This window comes from Syngnathus floridae, chromosome 7 (assembly GCF_059516105.1).
Source record: "Syngnathus floridae isolate MCC-2025c chromosome 7, RoL_Sflo_1.0, whole genome shotgun sequence".
Taxonomy (NCBI): domain Eukaryota; kingdom Metazoa; phylum Chordata; class Actinopteri; order Syngnathiformes; family Syngnathidae; genus Syngnathus; species Syngnathus floridae.
Genome location: NC_142419.1, coordinates 17,803,652 through 17,822,708, shown reverse-complemented (window position 1 = coordinate 17,822,708; position 19,057 = coordinate 17,803,652). Strand labels below are relative to the sequence as shown.

The window sequence follows — 19,057 nt, the reverse complement described above, 5'->3', positions numbered from 1 at the left end:
AACAAGAGCCAAAGAACACAATATGTTTTTGTGCTCTTGGTTGTACGTATTTGTGCGAGGTTTGGGGGGGAGGCAGGGCAACGTGAGCGATATCCTGTTCCAACACATCCCCTCTGGAGCGCACTTAATGACCCGTGACCTGAAGATGCGCCTGCTAGCGAGGGAGGAATCGGGGAGGAGGAGGAGGAGGAGGCATGCAGGTAGTAGACGAAGAGGTGCCGAGTGGGAGGCGGGCGACAGCTCGGTGAAGAGCCTGGAACTAATGGATGAAAAAGCCAAGCAAATACAGCACAGTGCACTGCTAATGCGTCTTACCTAACCCGTCTCTGACTCCGACGCGGTTTCATCTTTCGGCCCCGCCCTGCTCTCTCTCATGACCACTTGTCCTGACCTCAGCAATTTAAACATGGTAGTTGTCTGCACTTAGTGTGTTTATGTGTACGTATGTGTGCGTGAGAGCGAGAGAGCGAGGCCTCGCTGACCTCCACTGTGAGCAATGGCATCTCTGCGCTTTATTAATAGCTAATCAATGGTCTCGCTGGGATATATAGGCTGCCCTGAGGACTCCCATAAGACATGTGCAAGTCTATTAGGACACGCGTACACACACATGCATGACTGTTAACTGCAATGAGCTCTAATCTAGTCGACACTTTCAGCTTTACACGACAGGAACATACTAAAAACAGGAAGGAGATTTTTTTTTTTTTTTTTTTGTGGCCTGTTTTGTCCCACCTTTATTAAGGATTGACAAGTGGCCATACCAGGTATCGTTATCGGGCCAATAACGTCATTATTTGAAGTTATCGAGTACGGATAAAGTCTGCCGATACAGGCCATTGATACCAAAGGTAAACAGCGTAAGTCCTGTGTATTTCTCCCAGTCTCTCCCTCTCTCTCTCGCTCTCTCGCTTCCTCTTCTTGCTTTTTGGGAAATGCTTTGCTGGTGCGCACGGCCATTGTCTTACAATGCCCAAGGCAAAGCAAATTTTCTATTCCTCTCCTCTCTTGCTCTTTCTCACCGGAGACCTTGTTTGAAAATAACGATTTGTGCTTCAGACCGATCTCGGGATGACGAGTCCATTTTTTTTTAAACTCTCTACCTTTTATTGTGGAATTTTTCCAGTGTATTGTCAGGTTCATTAAATGAAAAAGCGTGCTGTGAGTAGTTTGATGTCTTCTCTTGCTCTTCACCAACATTTGGAGGGCAAATCTATGCTGATTTTGCATTTTGGGAAAGTGCTGTCGTGCCCCAACCTTGCTGTATTAAATATTCAATACGGCAAGGTCAAAATCTTGAGAGTCTCCCGCTTTCATGTATGTCTTTGTTTGAAATGACATATAACCAATTCACTAATTGGATTTAGGTTAACACAATGCAAACTAATTAATATTGTTGCTAAGTTACCACCACCATCTGTCTTGGTAGCTTCTGTTTGCTGATATCAAAAGCTAACGAGAGACAGATAAGAAGACATTTTACAGCACCGACATCATTGGAGAAAAAAAAAAATACAAAAACACGGCATTCCCTTTTTTATTTTTCACATCCAGCTGACCTTTGACCGGGAGTATGGCTTTTGTTTAGCTTGCCTCTCTGTTTGCCAGGGAGAAAGAAATGGCAAGATGTGAGATTCTTCTTTTTTTTTTTTTTATATCCTAGCTTAGCTGACTAAGACTCCCAGAAGACAAAGAATGGGGGCTGCGTAGAGGAAGAAAAGGATGTAATTTGAATCTCATATACATTTCAGTTGAAAGTCGTCGTAGCCTTGATACCTTCTCGCTGGAGTTGAGCACGCACACGCACGCACGCACGCACGCACGCACGCACGCACTTGTGTGCAAGCGCAGGCTGACAGTCGAGTGCTTGCACTACAGATCATTCATCCTTGTTGACTACATCGCTCGCTGCCAAGTAGAAAAATACAATGTATGTCAGTCGCAGCCTCTCCATCGCATAAAACGCGCTTTGCTCACTTAAACAGCTCCTATCACAACATTAGAAGCACTTCAACACAAAGAATAGGAACAAAAAGCATTCGAACCCGATTGGCACGTTTTTTTTTTTTCTTCTCTCCTGTCCTCTCTTTTCCTTCTGCTCGGGGAGATGAACCCTTCATAACATCAGCAGCACACTTATATTAATCGTACGTAGACAAAAAAGCTCTTAACTTGGAGGCATTTGAAAGTGTTGTACTGAACAACCTGAGTGTTGGATCTAAAAAGCATTGCCCCCATCTTTTGTGACAGCCACCCAACTCCACATTTGCTATCCGTGAGTGTGTGTGTGAGTGTGCGTGCGGCTGCATAAACAGTGAGCGCTTCTCTTGTGCAAGCTGACAAGTGAGTGCCTTGTTTATTTGTGTTGAGGGGCAAAACAGACTGGTGTTTATTCCATCGCTCCCCCCCCCACCCCGCCCCTTCCTGCTCCGCCCTGCCCCATCCTTTTCATATACAGACAAACACGGCTGAGCTTTATATAGCATTGTGCTAATATTCCATCCAGGTGAGCTTGTTTGACTTTATGAACCTGGCCTGGGAATAAAAATAGAGTGAATGGTTACTGAAGATTGCCATGTGGGATTCCCTCTTGGATTGTTTGTTGTTAATGAAACGTTTTCATCCAATAAAAATGGGATTAGATGTGACGCTTATTGAAAAGCGGCTTTAAACATTGATGGCGTCTTTATTCTAAAGCCGATACGTTGTGTCACTAAGTCGTCACTCACATATGGATAATGTCACTCGCTGGAATGCAAATAAAATGGATTTATAATTTGTAAGTATTGTTTAGCTTCATACCTGGAAACATCATTTTTGTTGCTCATTTGACATGATTTGGTATTTTTAATCTGCGGCATTGAGGCGTTGTTGACCTGCAAATTGAATTGTAGCTAATTGTCAATGGTCGGCCACTCGTGCACTGGCGGAGCTAGGATTTTTTTTTTTTTTTCCCATGGGCTACCCAAAAATATCTCATGGGGTCAGCAAAACAAATGAACAAACAAACAAAAATTACAACCGCCCCCAAAAAATGCACAAAAAAAAAAAATCCTTACAAAAATACAAAATGATCAGGCCTGGCACATAGCGCTTATTCAGTGCTTAGTTCAAGTGCGTTGGATTTTGTCCCTGTTTTAGTTTCACCTTTTACATGTTAAACTTTTGTATTCTTATTTAATGTAAATGTTAAATAATAACTTGCATGGGGTGTAAATCTCTGCATTGTGTCTTTAGCACGGCTTGGCTCGATTTAATAATAGCTTAGGTAAAAAAAAAAAAAAATCTCCCTATTATTCCCTATGAGGTCCATTGCGTTTGACCTCAGAGCTTGTGCTGCATTCATCTATCAGCAGATTGCCACCCTATCCCACATAATATTTTCTCACGCAGAAGTCAATTACCTCTTTTTTTTGTGTGTGTTGTTCTCGTGGTGTACACACCCGAGGAGGGTCGGGTGTAATTGCGGCATCCGTTGACATCCCTTAGCAGCGGGCACAAGTGCGTGTTTGCACTTGAGAAGTCGACGGCGCGTGGCAGCGTTCCACTAATAGGAAGAGTGGCGCTGCATATACGCAATGTGTTGCTGTGCAGGAGAAACCAGTCTGCCTTCCACTCGTCAGTCTCTGTGTGTGTGTGTGTGTGTGTGTGCCACTCTTTGACGCTAATGTATGTGTGCATGAGTTTGCACATTTATGCGTACATGTGCACCTTTGTTCATCTCTGCTTATTAATGCACACGCACGTGCCCAGCTTATCCGTGTGCGTGTGTGTCTGTGTGTGTTTGTGTGTGTCTGAAAACATATGAAGATGAAGGGTAAGTGATGAGAGGAAGTTGTCTGCCCAGAAAAGAGTGAAGACAGAGGCGGCTACTCTCCAGAGAGATGCACAAAGGGACCAAAGACGCGTTCTGTCACCATAAGCATGTTTAAATTTTGAAGAGGCACTTAAGAGGGACAGCGCAAAAAAAAAAAAAAAAAAAAGCATATTTCTCAAATAGATTTGGAGAAGGCACATGTGGGTAAACCAGATTTTTTTTTTGGAAGAGGAGAGCAGATTCGAGGTAAAGTGAGTGGAGATGCTGGCTCTCTTAATGGAGGTGTTTTTGCTTCACTAATTTTAGGGCCCATTTAACAGAATGGGCCTCCTCCGTTCTCCCGCCGCCTTCCCTCCCCCCGCCTTTCTTGCATCTTCCGTTAATTTAATGAAGGGTTGCCCGATTGCTTTTAGCATTAATATTCCACTAGCAAGTGATGTAAATAATGAATGCAAGCCACCTCCTATTCTCTGTCTCCCCCTCCCACCGATGTTGAGCCCCATCTGTCGTCTCCATGGTGGCACAGAGCACTCCCCGAGGAGGAGAAGCAAATGTGGGATAAGAGGGGCAGGGAGAAAAGGAGCTTCCCAACATACTATCAGCAACCTGAGAGTCTCCCGTTGCTAGACGTATGACATTGCAACCATTGAGGAAGATTTTTTGACTTATTCTGAATGGCAACAGGTGGATACAATTATTTTACCTTTTGCCGTCACATAAGAGGATGGACTTGTTCTGCCAGCCACTATAAAAAAAAAAAAATTGTGAATTCACCTTATGTCACAAAAAACAGGCGTCAAGGTTTTTTTTATTACACTCTGACTAACTAGCTTACTGGAAAACATCACGGGCTAATGCTAATAATACAAAACGTCATAGACGGGCTAATGAGTAGCATCCCTCCTTTAAGCAACAAATATTTGAACACAAACAGCGGAGCAAAACATGTAGACAGATAATATAACAATACTTGAAAGCATATATTCTTTATCCTCTGCCAAGAATGACTTGAGAATTCTGTACAATCTTCAACCACGACATCATTGCGTCGTTTCATAAGAGGCATTTTTATGAAATACTACCTTTCTTACTACAAACACATTACAAAAATGTTTATCGTTTTTTTCCAGGAAGTTCTGGAACGGAATAATGGATGTCATAGATGCTTTGTTTGAATCATTGTTCCGTAGGAGCTGCCCATGAATGCAAAAATGATAGCTATGACGAGAAGAGTTCTTCAAAGATACTCTCCTAGCTGGTGACTGCACGTTTCAGTCTGCAGGCCTCTCGCAAACTAGTAATGAGCAGAGCTAATTAATTTAGGCTCTGCCACCAGATGGCTAAAGCCGCATGGCAGCAGCCGAGGGAGGTGCGCCTCTTTCCTCTCGCTCACCCTCGCTTTTGCTTTGAAGGCATCTGTCCATCTCGCCAGCCACTCTTCGGGCTGCCGCCGTAGCTCTTGGAAGGCGAAATATTTGATCGATCGTCAGCAAGCCTCAACGGGCCCCCTGGGGGGGTGGAGGGGGGGGCTGTCAGGCTGTTAAACAATTACGCGCGCACAAGGTGGTCACCTCGACCTTCCACGCCAGGACGGAATGTCTCCGTGTGTTTGTTTCACTCAAGATGTGAGCAGAAGCTGTTTGTATTATTTGTCTCCGGCTTGACGTACGCACTCAGCTGACCGCTAACCACTTAAATGTGTTTCTCTTAAAATGCCGCCACAATGAGACCACTTTGGTGTTTCTGCTGCCCAAGCCATTTCTGACGAGTTTCCTTGAGTACTTGAGTGGGAAAACGCATTAAAGTTTTACCACAGAGCAGAAACAAAAAAAATGAAGAAATAATGAAAAAAAGGGGACACATGTCCCTTTTCCGCCATTTTAGGCTACAAATATTGGCCTCGAGGGATTTAGATGGGACTGTTGTAAGTCCGTGGTGTGCACAATCGTGATGGTTATCTTAGCTGGAGTGCATACAGCACTTGGCAGGAGAAGGTTTGATGGTGGGGGTGACTGGGGGGCAGTTGTCATCGTGGTAATACAATCATAGTCCTTTGTGTGAGTGAGAGCAGAGGGCGGCTCGGTGTCAGCTGTTATTGAGTGTTTATCCCCTGACGCTCCCCACACACACACACACACACACACATGCGCACAATGTATAGCCACGTGTATAAAATTGTTCCATTCATGCATTCATTCTCAGCCACTTGCACATGTCAAATCCTACACTAAGGCATCAGTCACAGCTGAACAATGCGCAGTATTCAAATGAAACCCGGTTTGGTCCTCTCATGCCCTCGCAGGCTGCCTAATCGCTGTGGTAACCAACGTATATCATTTTTTTGCTCCTTTTACCAAACGCACTCTTCAAAATTCAGACATTTGGGTTGTAAACTTTGTTTCATTTGACACATTGTGGCATGGCGATTCCTAAATGGCATGGTCTTGACCTCTGACCCCTGAGGAAATTCCAGAGAGAACACTCAAGAAACATCTCAGCCGTGATTTTCCACTAAGCACAACTCCAGAACCCCTCGGACATCCTTTTTTCCACACTGATTCTCCCTCCTGACCTTTTTTTTTCTCCATCTCAGCTCTACTGGGACAGGCCTCGCTATTCCTCAGTGATAAATAAATGTTTCGCTTTGTCTGCTTATTAATAATGCAGACTTACTTTAAGTGCTGCAGTGGGAGGGGGGTGGGGTGGGGGGCTTCCATTCTTTATCTTCAACTCCGTCTGATAGTGGCAGAACGGGACAAACATAAAAAAGCACTCAGAATCTCCGCCGCTCTCTGTGAAGACTACCTGTGGCTTTTGCGGGAGGCTTCAACTGAGCAACAGGAGGCCAAGAAGACATCTTGGATCTTCTTCTTTCTGTTGAGAGGGAGTTTTTTGGATGGATTGCAAAAACGAGATGTTTTGACGTGCAAAAAAGTTCAATACCAAAAATAGCTGGTGGAAAGGTAAAGCAAGGACAAGGGAAGATTATTTAATTTCATTTGAGTTAATTAACTCTCACCTTTATACAAATCAAACAAGTCTAAAATTTTTGAGGGCCATTCAGGGGTTTTCGTCGCTGATTACATTTTAAAGGCGAGCGGCCTCGGCGGAGTTCTGCATCCTCCAAGTGCCCTTTTATTTCCACTTAGTGTATGTTTCTGCACGCTGATGAATCAAGGCAGCAGAATCCTCAGCGTGGGCGGAGGTACACTTTGTTTTCAGCCATTTCCGCACCTCTTCTTTTGCAGGTCATATTGAAAGCAGTTGGGAATGTTTCATGCCTCTCCTGTGTAGATCCTGGTAGAATTTTTGTGGAGTTTATTTAGGGATTGATACCAATACTAAGTACCGATACCACTAGTAATTTTAATACAAAAAACAAATATTCTACCGTAGGCCCAATTTTTTGCTTTGCATATTTTTTAAAATTCTTATGTATGCATTTTTGCTTTTATTTTTTGGTCATTGATACCGATACTAAATAATAATACCACTAGTAGGTTTAATAAAAAAATTGCATTCCACTGTAGCCCCAAATTTTTGCTTTTACATATTTTTGTCATTTTTTGCATGCATTTTTTAAAATATTGTCAGACAATATTGCACCTATTGGAACAAATTTGAGCATGCGCTTGTTAAATATAAGCCGACAGTGTAAAATGCCCGAGAGAATGTGTCAGTGTTTGCGCAACACAAGCGGCAGCATATGTGCACGTGTGAGTGATGGTGCGCATGTGTGTCATTGCGCTCTTTGGCTTTGTGGGTAAGGGGCTGCCGCGGATGTCATGTGATTTGCCGGGCATGCTATGTGTCACAGCAAAATAGCCGCACGGCGCCGACGGGCTGCCTTGTATCACTATCACTCACCCAGACGTGGAAAGACACTGATGTCGCTTCACGCCGACACTCGTCCCACTCAGCTGTCCGAAAGTCTTCCGCTGCTGCGAGCGGATATTTGTCCTCTCGTGTGTCGGAGAGTCACATCGCATCAAAGCGCGCCCGCCACCCAAGTATTGGCCTAAAGCCCGTTTTCAGATTTCTTTGCTTGATTCCTTCTGTTTCTTCTCACTCTCTCGCTCCGTCTCGGTCCCTCGGGCAATTTCGACGCCTCGTAAAATGTAAAAAGGTGCGCGAGCCGAGCGGCTCGGCTTTATTTGCGGTTGTCGCGAGGCCACTTAAACTTTGAACGTGTGTGAATGTCAAGTTTTTCAGGTTGAAAGAAATGAATAAAATCGGAATCGTATCCACTTTAAGGTGAACGATTTATTTCCCGACGTGAAACGCTCGCGTCGGCTATCGTGACCTACATTTATCCGAAGCGATGAGTTGACTTGTTGACTAATCTAAATCGCCCCAAACTGTTGGTCATCGTCATCCCCGTAGAAAGGTTCTTTTCTTTTCTTCTTCCCTGAACCTGCGTAATGACAGGTAAACCCAAGTGTGTGTATTTGAAGAGACGCAAATATGCAATAATTGCCATTTTCTGGCCTTTGAGCCAACCTGCGGGCATGATGAGTCGTGTTGACGTGTAGAAATATTCATAATTCTCTGCTCCAATTCTGTTGCATAAATTCCGTCACCAATGTTCTTATGGGTTAAGTCACGGCGCAGAAACACACACGCGCGCGCGCGCACACACACTCAGCCGTCATGGTCTGCCAGCACTCACTTGTAATCCCTCAGACAAATTACAACGTCCTCCCCGCCTCCCTCCCTCCCTCCCTCCCTCTTTGCAGCTGCAATTGGATTTGGATAAAGATGGCTTTTCCTTTTCTTCTCCATTCTTCCCCGCTTCAGCTAAAGAGGGATCTGCCCGGGGAGATTACACACAAACGCACACTCGCACTGCAGCGCCGAGACGTCGCATTTGAGGAAAAACATCTTCACTAACATCCTCTCCCTGACTCCTATCCCCCCCCCCCCCCCCCCCCCTTCACTCTTCACTATAGCGGAGAGCTTCATAGCCTCGAGGTCAAGAGCCTCTATTGCCTCGGCTGTCTTACACTGAATCACCTTTTCTTTTCTCCCACACACTTGTTTTCCACTACTACTCCTATGACTACATTGTATTTTTTTTCTATATCCATCTTACTCTACCACTCCTTGATATTGTCAATAGTGCTCTTTGAGGTCAAAGGCATCCCAACCTCCCAAGCTGTTTGCTGCTCAACTCATGTACTGTACGATGAGATCAAGTCATTTTTATTGTCGATGGAGGCGGACAAACAGATATGCAAGATAGCGAGCGGTCATCCAGTGGTGTTTTTTCTTTTTCAATCTGTCTATGACACTCTTTTATCAAACTAGCCAAATTGTGCTATGACTATCCCAGTTTGTAGGCTAACATTTTTGTAGCGCTTACATAATCTGCAATTTGGGGCCAATCACCACCAATCTCTAAAAAAAAAACCCAAAAAGAACGATAACCGATTCGATCGCAACTCCTCGACATGTTCCCATGCTTCTCTTAGCCGCCACCAGACACTCCAGGCTCTTTATTTGTGTGCGACACGCTGTCGGATTGTGCTGGCGTAACATAAAGAAGAAGGAGAGGCCATCAGGATGAAATAGATGTGCAGCACCGTGTGTGTAATATGATGAATGCAACCTCAGGGACTAATGTTTGTGTGTGTGTTGTGTGTGTCCGTGCGCACGCACGTGCGTGCTGCTGCGGCTGAATTATTAAAGAGCGGAGGCAGCAGCTGCTCTTTAACCCCGAACCCATACAAGACAGCAATCAATATTTAAGCAGAGATGTCATGATACGCCACACACGTGCACCTACCGCACACACACCATCGCATTCGTACGGCAACCCGCGCGCCGCTGTCAGTGATAAATGGAGTGTGTTTTTCGACGCATCGAGGGAGTTTGCAGCGTAGTAAATTCTTCGGTGCGTTCGGCGAGTCGGAACCCGTGTTGCGAACCTGCGGTCAAGTTGCTGTCAATGCAAAGACGCGGGCTGGTCTTCGGCGTCTGGGCCGCTTCTTGCCTTCCCTGGGCCACCAGCGCTGGTAATGGGGAAGGACCTGTCAGCTCACTTAATGCAGCTAATGTTTGCCTGCGCCTGGGGACACGAGCGCAGCAAACGCACACGGTCCTGACACACACAGCGCTCCACTCTCTTCCGCTGTCAGCCAGTGTGTCACATCCCCTCGCTTCTGCAAGCCCGCAGCGCAGACAACTCCCCAGCCCCCCCCTCCACAGAATCTCCTCCAGTTTCTTCTAGCTCACTTCAACCTCTTTGCATTTCTCCCATTTGTGTTTTTTTCCTGGCGCGCCCGGCGAGCATCCATAGGCCGCATCCATCACGAACGCCGCGAAGAGACACTAATGCATCACGCAGTCAACCTTTTCCGTACTACTTTCAAGCCGGGCCTCACCGCTCTCCATCACTATTACGACTCATTCCTCGTCCTTCACCTATGTTCTGAGGTGGCAACGCTCAGCCCGCAAGTCTAAGCAGGATTTTTGATGATGAAGTCGCTTTGTGTTATGGTTCTCCGGCGGCGTAGCGTTAGCCACGTTCCAGCAGATGTCAGCGGCCTCTGTGGAACTGCGCTCATCCATTATATAAACACCTCCATCCTTCATTCCCAACACCCATAATTGTTTCTCCGCAGCTGCAACCGCACCCTCTGCATCTTTGCTAACTTTGATTCCCGTTTGCTGCTAAATTGTTTGTGCTGACAGATGCGGCCATCTGTAAGGGTAAAGCGGTTGGGCGACGTTTGCCCAAAGACAAAACAAAGCCCGGCGAAGGTGGACGTGGTGTTTGCTTAGCGTGTTTATTTTCACGAGTCCCTTCCACGGGACGGCGGATCATCTGACATGACCTCAAAACACGCCTGACTGCATGTGCGAGCGTGCACAGGCGCACACGCATAAGCAAGGCGACGTTTGCGCTTGCTTGGCTGCGTGCGTGACTCCGCGTATGCTAAGTGCGGCAGGCAGACAAAAGAATTCTCCCGTCGAGGGATTGTATGCGTATCTGCCGTACATAAAAGCGCCGTCTCCGTCTTACGTCTGTCCGGTGGACTTCCTCGTCACTCTCCTCCAATTAGCCCTCTCGTGGCTTTTTACGGCCCCTCCCCTTTTGCTTTGCCTTTGACATTGGGCTAAAGTGGGACAGAGTGTCGTGGGGCAGTGAGGCAGAAGAGACGTAGAAACAGTCAGGCAGGAAGGGAGGCAAATCTGCTGCTACGCATTTGAGTCCCCCCCCCCTCCTGCCCCGCCCCCTCCTAACTTGTTCCTCAGGCCCTCCTAGACCCTCAGGCCTCGCCTTCCTCGTCTGGAGCTGCTTTTAGCGTGTCACCGCTGCTCCACTCCCAATCGGGCACATCTGTGTCTGGAGTCCCTTCGCTACCCATCATCCCTCATTAAATCCTTCTTCCTTGACTCCGCCCCCTTCATCCTTTTTTTGCGTCTGTGTCGCCAAGATGCCCAGCAACAAAGGCGAGGAAAAGAGAGTCCTGGCTTTCCCCTCCCGCCTGCCACGCAAGGTGCAGCCATGCGAGCGCGGGCCGCGCTCCCCGGTGACCTCCCGCTTCCCGACACTGTGTACGTGTCACGGCTAACATGCTGCGGCACATCACGGCAACATGGCGTTGCGAAAGGGCGAGTAGGCCGGCGTGGCGCGGCGCGGCCAACAGCTTTGGCAGGCTTCCCGTGCTTGCTGGAAATCTCAAAATTGCTGGCGGCAGTGTGTAAAATATTTGAAGGTGTTCATAATAAATAGCTTTATTTCTATTCCTGCAATATTTAACATTGTCAGCCAGGATGGGCTCCACCTCAACAAGGACACACGTGAGAGAAAATGGATGGCCGTGCATATTCTTGAGAATATATAATCCACTAGATCACATTTCTAAGGCGCCGCAAAAGGTCATACGTGATGTCGGAAAAGATCTGTCAACATGGCGGCGCGTATTGCCTATGCATGACTTTACAACTAGATGAAGCGTTTGATTACAATGGCACAAGAAGTTCTGCTCTCAGAAGATTTTCCCAGAGCACCTTCCTCTACATAATGAATGACAAACACACAAAAGCGGACCTGTGTGTGAAATTACCATTCTGTTGTTTTGTCTGTCTATTTTTTTCCTGAATTAAGGTCACTTTGTAAGGAGTATGTGTGTGTGTGTGTGTATTGTGTGTTTATAATGCATTCACCTCATCCCGTTCGCCTTCTCATGACTGGCGAGCATGTCCATATTTATAAACCATGAGGCTAAATAATTAAAGACGATAGCAACACAATAAACTGCATGTTGACAAGTCTGAAAAATATGTTTGTGTGTGTCGAGGGGTGGAGCGACATTTTTTTGGGTGGTGTTTGTGGGACTTAAAGAGAATACAAAAGACACTAACGAGCTTAAGACGAGGATAGAATTCAAGAGGATTATTTTTTTTTCCCCTTGCTGCTCTTGTATAACTCGAGTTTTATGACATTTTGACCCCGGAACTCATTTCCATTAATTTCTATGCCAAACTGATTTTGAAATTGAATAGATTTTTTTTTCTCATTTTAAATTGGTTGAACAAATCAGTAATTATCACTCGTGACCAAGGGAAACCCACATATTGGAACAGGAGACCCGTGTGTGCTCGACGGGGGCTGGGCAGCTGGCATTTGACAGTGAAACATGTCTTTTTAATGAGGCATTAGGTCTCTGCTTACCTCAGATCACGCTGTACCTGAAAACCGAACCAAAAGAGTGCTGTGTACAACATTGCCATTGAACAACTGGCTATTTTTGCACAAGTCCTCACGTAGGCCTTTGTCGGCCATTGAGTAAAAAAGAGTGGCAGTAATATCATCTTCCTTGTGGCTCTTTCTCTGCCGGCTTGTTCCCGGCAGCGCTCGTCTATTATAGACTGCTTTGAATGTGAATAGAGGGGAGATAGGAGCAAGTGTTCATTTCATACTAGAGCGAGGGGAAGAGGAGGAGGACGCTCGGAGCTTGTTGTCGCGAGGTGTCGATTTCCCTTTGTCAAACACGCCACTGCTTCACGCCCCTACGACGGAACAGATGAGAGCAAAATAAGGAAATGATAGCGTTGGAGGGGGATCGTGAGGGAGAGACCGCCATTGATTTGACACGCGGGCTTCATTTTCATTCATCTGTCCTTGTAATGGGTTGTTAATACTCTGGGTTGGTTGGTTGGTTGGTTGGTTGGGGGGGGTTAGAGGGCAATTAATCAAATTCAAATGGCGCGTCTTGCAAATTTGATGACAAAAAGTAGACAACATTTTAGACTACCTAAGAGCAGGTCTAAATGGTGGCATGAATGAAATTCGTAATAAAAAAAAAATCCTAAAATTAAATTTCAATGGTAATATTGCAGCTGTAGCATGAATATTATTTATTTATTTATTTATTTATTTCAATCAAGTCCTTACCAACATTATAACTGAATTGTCACAAGTGTGTACATGCGAGCTCACTGAATGAACTCACTTTTGCACGAGTCGTTTTTTTTTTTGTTTTTTTTATATCATGTATGCATGCGTAGTTGGGTGCCTGCGTGCATGTACATACATGAAGCAAAGAGGGAGGGGCGTTAAATATGAGCAGCACAAATGAAATAGCTTTTAGTCCTTCCTAGTGCCTGCTCGAAATCAGCCATAATGGACCCTTGGTAATTACCAAGTAAATGAACCACCAGAAGAGGCGGAGTCGTGCCAGAAAGCACAGCACGACCGCATACTTTGTGTTAGTGTTATTCAAACACAATCATTTGTGTGTCTTTTTTCTGTCAGTATCATCAAGCAAAATGTGCTTTTTTAAGGTTTTAATAGTACGTAGGTAATAATAATTAAAAAACTTCAATAAATAATGAGGTTGTCAAATTAATTTTAAACAGAACCTTTCTACTGCTGAAGATGGATAAATAAGTAAAATATCCTTTTAACAGGCGGTGAACGTCTTTGAAGCAATGTTGTCGCTGTCCATGGTGCTGAATGACTGCAGACCTTGAACGCTTCTCGAGCGCCGCTTTACTCATTCGCTCAATCTGCGAGTCAGTCTGAATGGCTTGTTACTTTGAAATTAATTAGCGATGTTAAAAACGCAGTAACATGCGCAGGCATTAAGTTGCCTCTTTTTGTTTCCGCCACATTCTGGTAAATTATGAAAAATGCATCACTAATTACTGTCAATGAGGCCAGGCAATGCAATTTTATTTATATGGTGAGTGGATGGATGGATGGATGGATGGATGGATGGATGAGTGTATAGATGGATGAATATTTACATACTTCCCCAAGCCAGATTTTTTTTATTTTTTTTTTTTATGTTCTCCCAGAGTGTCCTTGTTGTGCATGATTTCTTGGAGGTGAGAGTACTATCACATTTAAAGGCTCTGCCTGGTGTGTTTTAAAAAGATTTCAGTAGCCTGCGGAGGGCTACAAAGCATAATAAGAAAAGCTCCCAAATAAACAAAACAACCAGTCTCAATGCTTGCACGCGCGCACTCTTCCGTGGATATTCCGATGCCAGTGCATTTGGGTTACATGGTTGTTCCTGCTGCTATCTTATATTTCAGTCACCGCATGAAGCAAATGGAATGCAACCTTCCTTGTTTGACATGTTCTCCAGTGCCTCATTTCTATCCGTTTCCATCGGTACTTTTAGCCGCTGCTAAATTGTGTGTTCCTCTAACCGAGCATGCGCATGCTGTTATTGGGTATGTTGTACGTGATTTACTATGAGTCAGATTGTTTACTTTGAAAGATTCGGAGAGTCGGCGCTGAACTACATGTTCAATCACTCAAACAGGTTGTGTGCACTGTCACCAAGAGGTTTAAAAGTCTCTGATGGTTTATACCGTTGAAAATGGTGATTATTAATTTCAGGAAGTTTGAAGGGATGGAATCGGAAGTGTGGAAACAAACATTAGTGAGTCACAGACGATGAATCAATATTTACGATAAGAATAGACTTGGATACACACGCAGGCATTTGTGTCCGTGCTCGCCTAAAAATCCAAAACTGTTTTTATTAATAGGCAAAGCAAAGCTCTAAGCCCCACTGCGGCCTCTAATCCAGGCCTACTAATCAATTACCCAGCAATTCAGCACTTTCTCTCCCCTCCATCGGCATTGTTGAAACGTGGGCTTCTGATGAAGCGGCGGGATGAAGGGCACACCACAGCGCCCCCTACCCAGCTGTTGTTATGCGAGTGCACGGGCCCTAGCAACAGCCAACGAGCGGGGGGGAAAAAAAACGCGAGATCCTGACGAAAGCAGGGAAATGGGTGAACGAGAAGCTGAGAAAAAAACGCCGTGATGAAGGGAAGCAGGAGGAAGGGAGGGGCTTGGGGGGGGGGGCCTTAGAGCATTAATAAGTGATGAGTCCAACAGTGTGAATTGCTGTTAGTTAGCATTGCTGCAGCGCCGCCTTCATTTGCATGGCAGAGCCCAATTTACGCCATTTCCTCTCCCTTTTTCCCCTCGCTCGCCGTTTCATCTATTTTGGTCTTGTGTCCCTCGACTAGTTTGAATCTGAAAATAAATATATATTTTGCCACTTCATTTTTTTGGCTCCAGCCTGCGTGCTGGCAACATTCAGCGTATCCTTTCATTAGCGTGAGCGTTTTTTCTACTTCCGCCTCGCCTCGCCTCGCCTCGCCTTGCCTCGCCTCGCCTCGCTCCCTCATTTTGGCAGAAGCTCTTTGAAAATGGCAGATATAGTAATCCATATTTAGCAGCACCTGTTTTTTGTTTCCTTTTAACACACCACCATTTTTTTTTTTTTTTTAAAGAAGAGGGTTGTGCTGTCTCTCACTGGGAACTTTGGGCGAGACAAGCGATGCTCCAAGGCTCTCCAAACCATTTTTTTCCTCACCTTTTTCTACTCTCAGTATTTGCATGTGTGTGTAGACATACACTACATAAACACACACCCACACACGGGGCTTCTCTCTGCACTTGGCTCGACGCACCGCCTCGGGCCAATCAGCTGAACCGAACTCCATTACTTCCACACCCTCCTACTAAAGAAGAGACAAGAAGGGGGGTTGGGGTGGAAGGCAGAGATTGAAAGAGGTGGAGGGCAAAGTGGAGGATGGCAGGAAGAAAAGACAAGATATGATGAGAGGAGGTCAGGATATATGGAGGATGTGAGGGCATGCTGGGATGAAGCCCATGTAGAAAAAAAAATAATTAGAGAAAAGCAGACTATGACGCATGAGTGTTTACAAAGATGCATTCAACGACAACAATCCCGGAGGCGTTGGCAGACGAGACAGGAATTGATCTCGTCTCCCACGAGGAGATGTTTGCACGGGGGGGAGACCAAGACGTGGAGGAATCACTTTGGCCCTCGACCCTCTCCTGTCATGCCTCTCCCTCTCTCTCTTTCCGTGGCCCCATCGCTCCCGGCAGCTTGTTGCTCTTGATCTGTGCTCTCACTCCCTTCATCAATCTCCATCTGCTGCCCTTCTTACCTGTTAGGGTGGCGTCCTCCACAGCGAATGTCAGGTATTAGATGCAAAGGGGCGGATCCAGTCATCCAGATGGTAGACAAGCTACACGCCACAACAATAATCAAGATGTACATGAATCATAATTCATTTGTTTTCTGCAATATCAATTTGCGCATTTGTCTTGTTTTTAGTTATATACATGGAGGTTCATTGATGAATCGACAAAATAATCGACTCGATTATGAAAAGTTATTTGCATCCCTACTCACCAGGAATGAAATAATGATTAAAAGCCAGCATACATTTTGAGACGCGGCCAAACTAGACCATTACAAAAAAAAGTCACACCAGTCAATAAAATACAATCATGTTTCCTCCAACACTGAAAAGCTCATCGTCATTCATCTCTCCTTTCACCATTTTTGACTCTCCCTGCACTCCCCCCCCACCTCCCCCCTCACGGCCTGTCTCTCTTTCTCCAGGCATGTTGTGACAGAGTGAGCGGTGTGTTATCCAGAGTTCCACTCGACAATTGCACATTATGCTGTAAGGCTTAATACCCAGGTTGGGAAAAACAGGGCAGGCTTGGAAATTACACCTTACGTCCTTTCTGTCACAGAGAAATGTGTGCGTACGTGTGTGTGCGTCCTTTCGGTCCACCTGTGTTCTACCAGGTTCTTCTCTTGTCAGCCTTGTAAAGAGACATGGGAACATGCAAAGCAAACAACAGCAAACACACACACACACACACACACTTTGCGGTCACATCAGCGTAACCAAACAATGTGCGACTCACAAGAAAGCCTGAAGTGTGCGCTGTCTAAAAGAACCCTTTGGGCTTGGGATGGAATACAAAAGCAGTTAGGCAAGCGGAAAGAATCAAACACTGAAATTCACTCTCCTCATCTTTTCCTCCCTGTCGCTCTCTCGTCCCCTTCCTTTTCCATTTCACACACACACACACACACACTTTTCTTGACATGTGGATGAATCACGGCCAGAACCGGAATGAAAATGACACTAATCTGCAGTTACGGTGATACACACACACACATACACACATCAATTATTAACATCTACAATGACTCCCATAGTCTCTTTTCCTTCTCTTTCTCATCCATCTTTCTCTGTGGTGTATATCTCTTTGGATGGATGGGACATGTTAAAAGCTCTCATGTGTTTGGCTAAGTGCTGTGGTCGGCTTTTTTTTTTCTTCTCTTCATATTTCCAAATCTGTGTTCCTCAAGAGTTTTCCAAAGAACCTCACAAAGGAGATGATAGCAGCAAAAAACAAAACAAAACCAAAGAGTCTTTTATTATGGGACTTATGCTTTTTCCATTAGAGGAGGATTTTTTTTCTTTTCTGATGATATTCGATTTAATGCAACTTAATTAGCGTGTCCTGTTGAGAGTGAATGGTGGGGGGCAGGTTGACTGTTGCCATAGTGAGGATGTTTTTCATTCATGAGTCATACAACCACCACGATGCCACTCCCATGTGAGAACTGCGTTATCAGCGGCAGCTCTCTGCAGCTTCTGCTGCAAAAATAAAAAAAATCAGCTTGAGATGGGTTTTTTTTAGTCTTCCATAATAAATAAGAATTTACAGTCTGGATTGAGAGGAATTATTTTTCTCGCAAATCAAATCGACTCAGTTCGGCGTTCACACCCACAACAGCGCAGATGCACCTTGACGCCGTGACGTGATGACAACTAATGTATCGTCCTCTCTTTTCTTCCGTCGACCCCAGGTAACCGTTTCTTCTTGACCTCATTTGGAGCACTGTATATCTCCGAGGTGCAGAAGGAAGACGCTCTGTCCACCTACCGCTGTATCACCAAGCACAAGTACAGCGGCGAGACTCGACAGAGTAATGGAGCCCGGCTCTCTGTTATGGGTAAGCAACTTTTTGGACTGGCACATGTCGTGCAAGGATCATAAAGTGAGTCGCTTATACTGCTTGCCTCCTTCAGACCCTACGGAGTCCACCCCGTCACTACTGGACAGTTTCCAGTCCGGTGAGATAAAGGCAGGGCACAGCGTGGAGCTGCCCTGCATCGCATCCGGCTACCCAAACCCGGCCATCAGATGGTTGAAGGATGGCCGGCCGCTGCCGGCGGACTCCCGCTGGACCCGCCGTATCACGGGCCTCACCATTTCGGACTTGAGGCTGGAAGACAGCGGCAACTACATCTGCGAGGTCACCAACAGCTTCGGTTCCAAAGAGGTGACGGGTCACCTCAACATTATTGGTGGGTAACATTCAAATAGTATTTTGAAGTTGACCAATCAGAGCTTTGTATCATAGTTGACTTTTAAATGAATTGATACGTTTGTCCTCATGAGAAGTTGAAACAGGAGAGGTTGTCACACTTGTAGAATAACCAGGAGGGCTTTGGGGGTTGGGAAGTAAGAACGTCAACGGACATTGGGTGGACTGGCCACAAGGCACATCACGACACAGCTCACAAACGTGCGGTGACACGGCATATAGGAGCGAGGACACACACACACACACAGACACACACAAGCTATAAGCCTCTAAAGAGTCATCTTGTGCACGTGCACTGTCACTTGCACCCAGCCTCACACACATTCAGGAGCCCAGAGCACCTAACACCAGCTGCTTTATTGTTCACTGACATTTTCTCCCCCCTTTATGTCGCTCTGTGTGAGTTTCATCGTGGTTTAGCATCCACACACACACACACATAGACACATGCATACAAATGCAATGGAAGATGCACAGTATGTCATAAAACAACGGCAGACATGCAAACCGTGAGTTCCATTTTCAGCTAAGTGTGAGA

The 19,057-nt window shown here is 45.6% G+C and overlaps 1 protein-coding gene across 3 annotated transcripts in view; it reads left to right on the top strand.

The window, feature by feature from the left end:
* Positions 1-19,057, top strand: part of dscaml1 (Down syndrome cell adhesion molecule like 1) — a 57,279-nt gene that overhangs the window by 16,220 nt on the left and 22,002 nt on the right. For all 3 annotated transcript variants that reach the window (XM_088380670.1, XM_088380671.1, XM_088380669.1), the window contains exons 4-5: positions 17,998-18,144; positions 18,221-18,499. In XM_088380670.1, coding sequence (XP_088236796.1) covers positions 17,998-18,144; positions 18,221-18,499 — 426 coding nt within the window. The remainder of the gene's footprint in view (positions 1-17,997; positions 18,145-18,220; positions 18,500-19,057) is intronic.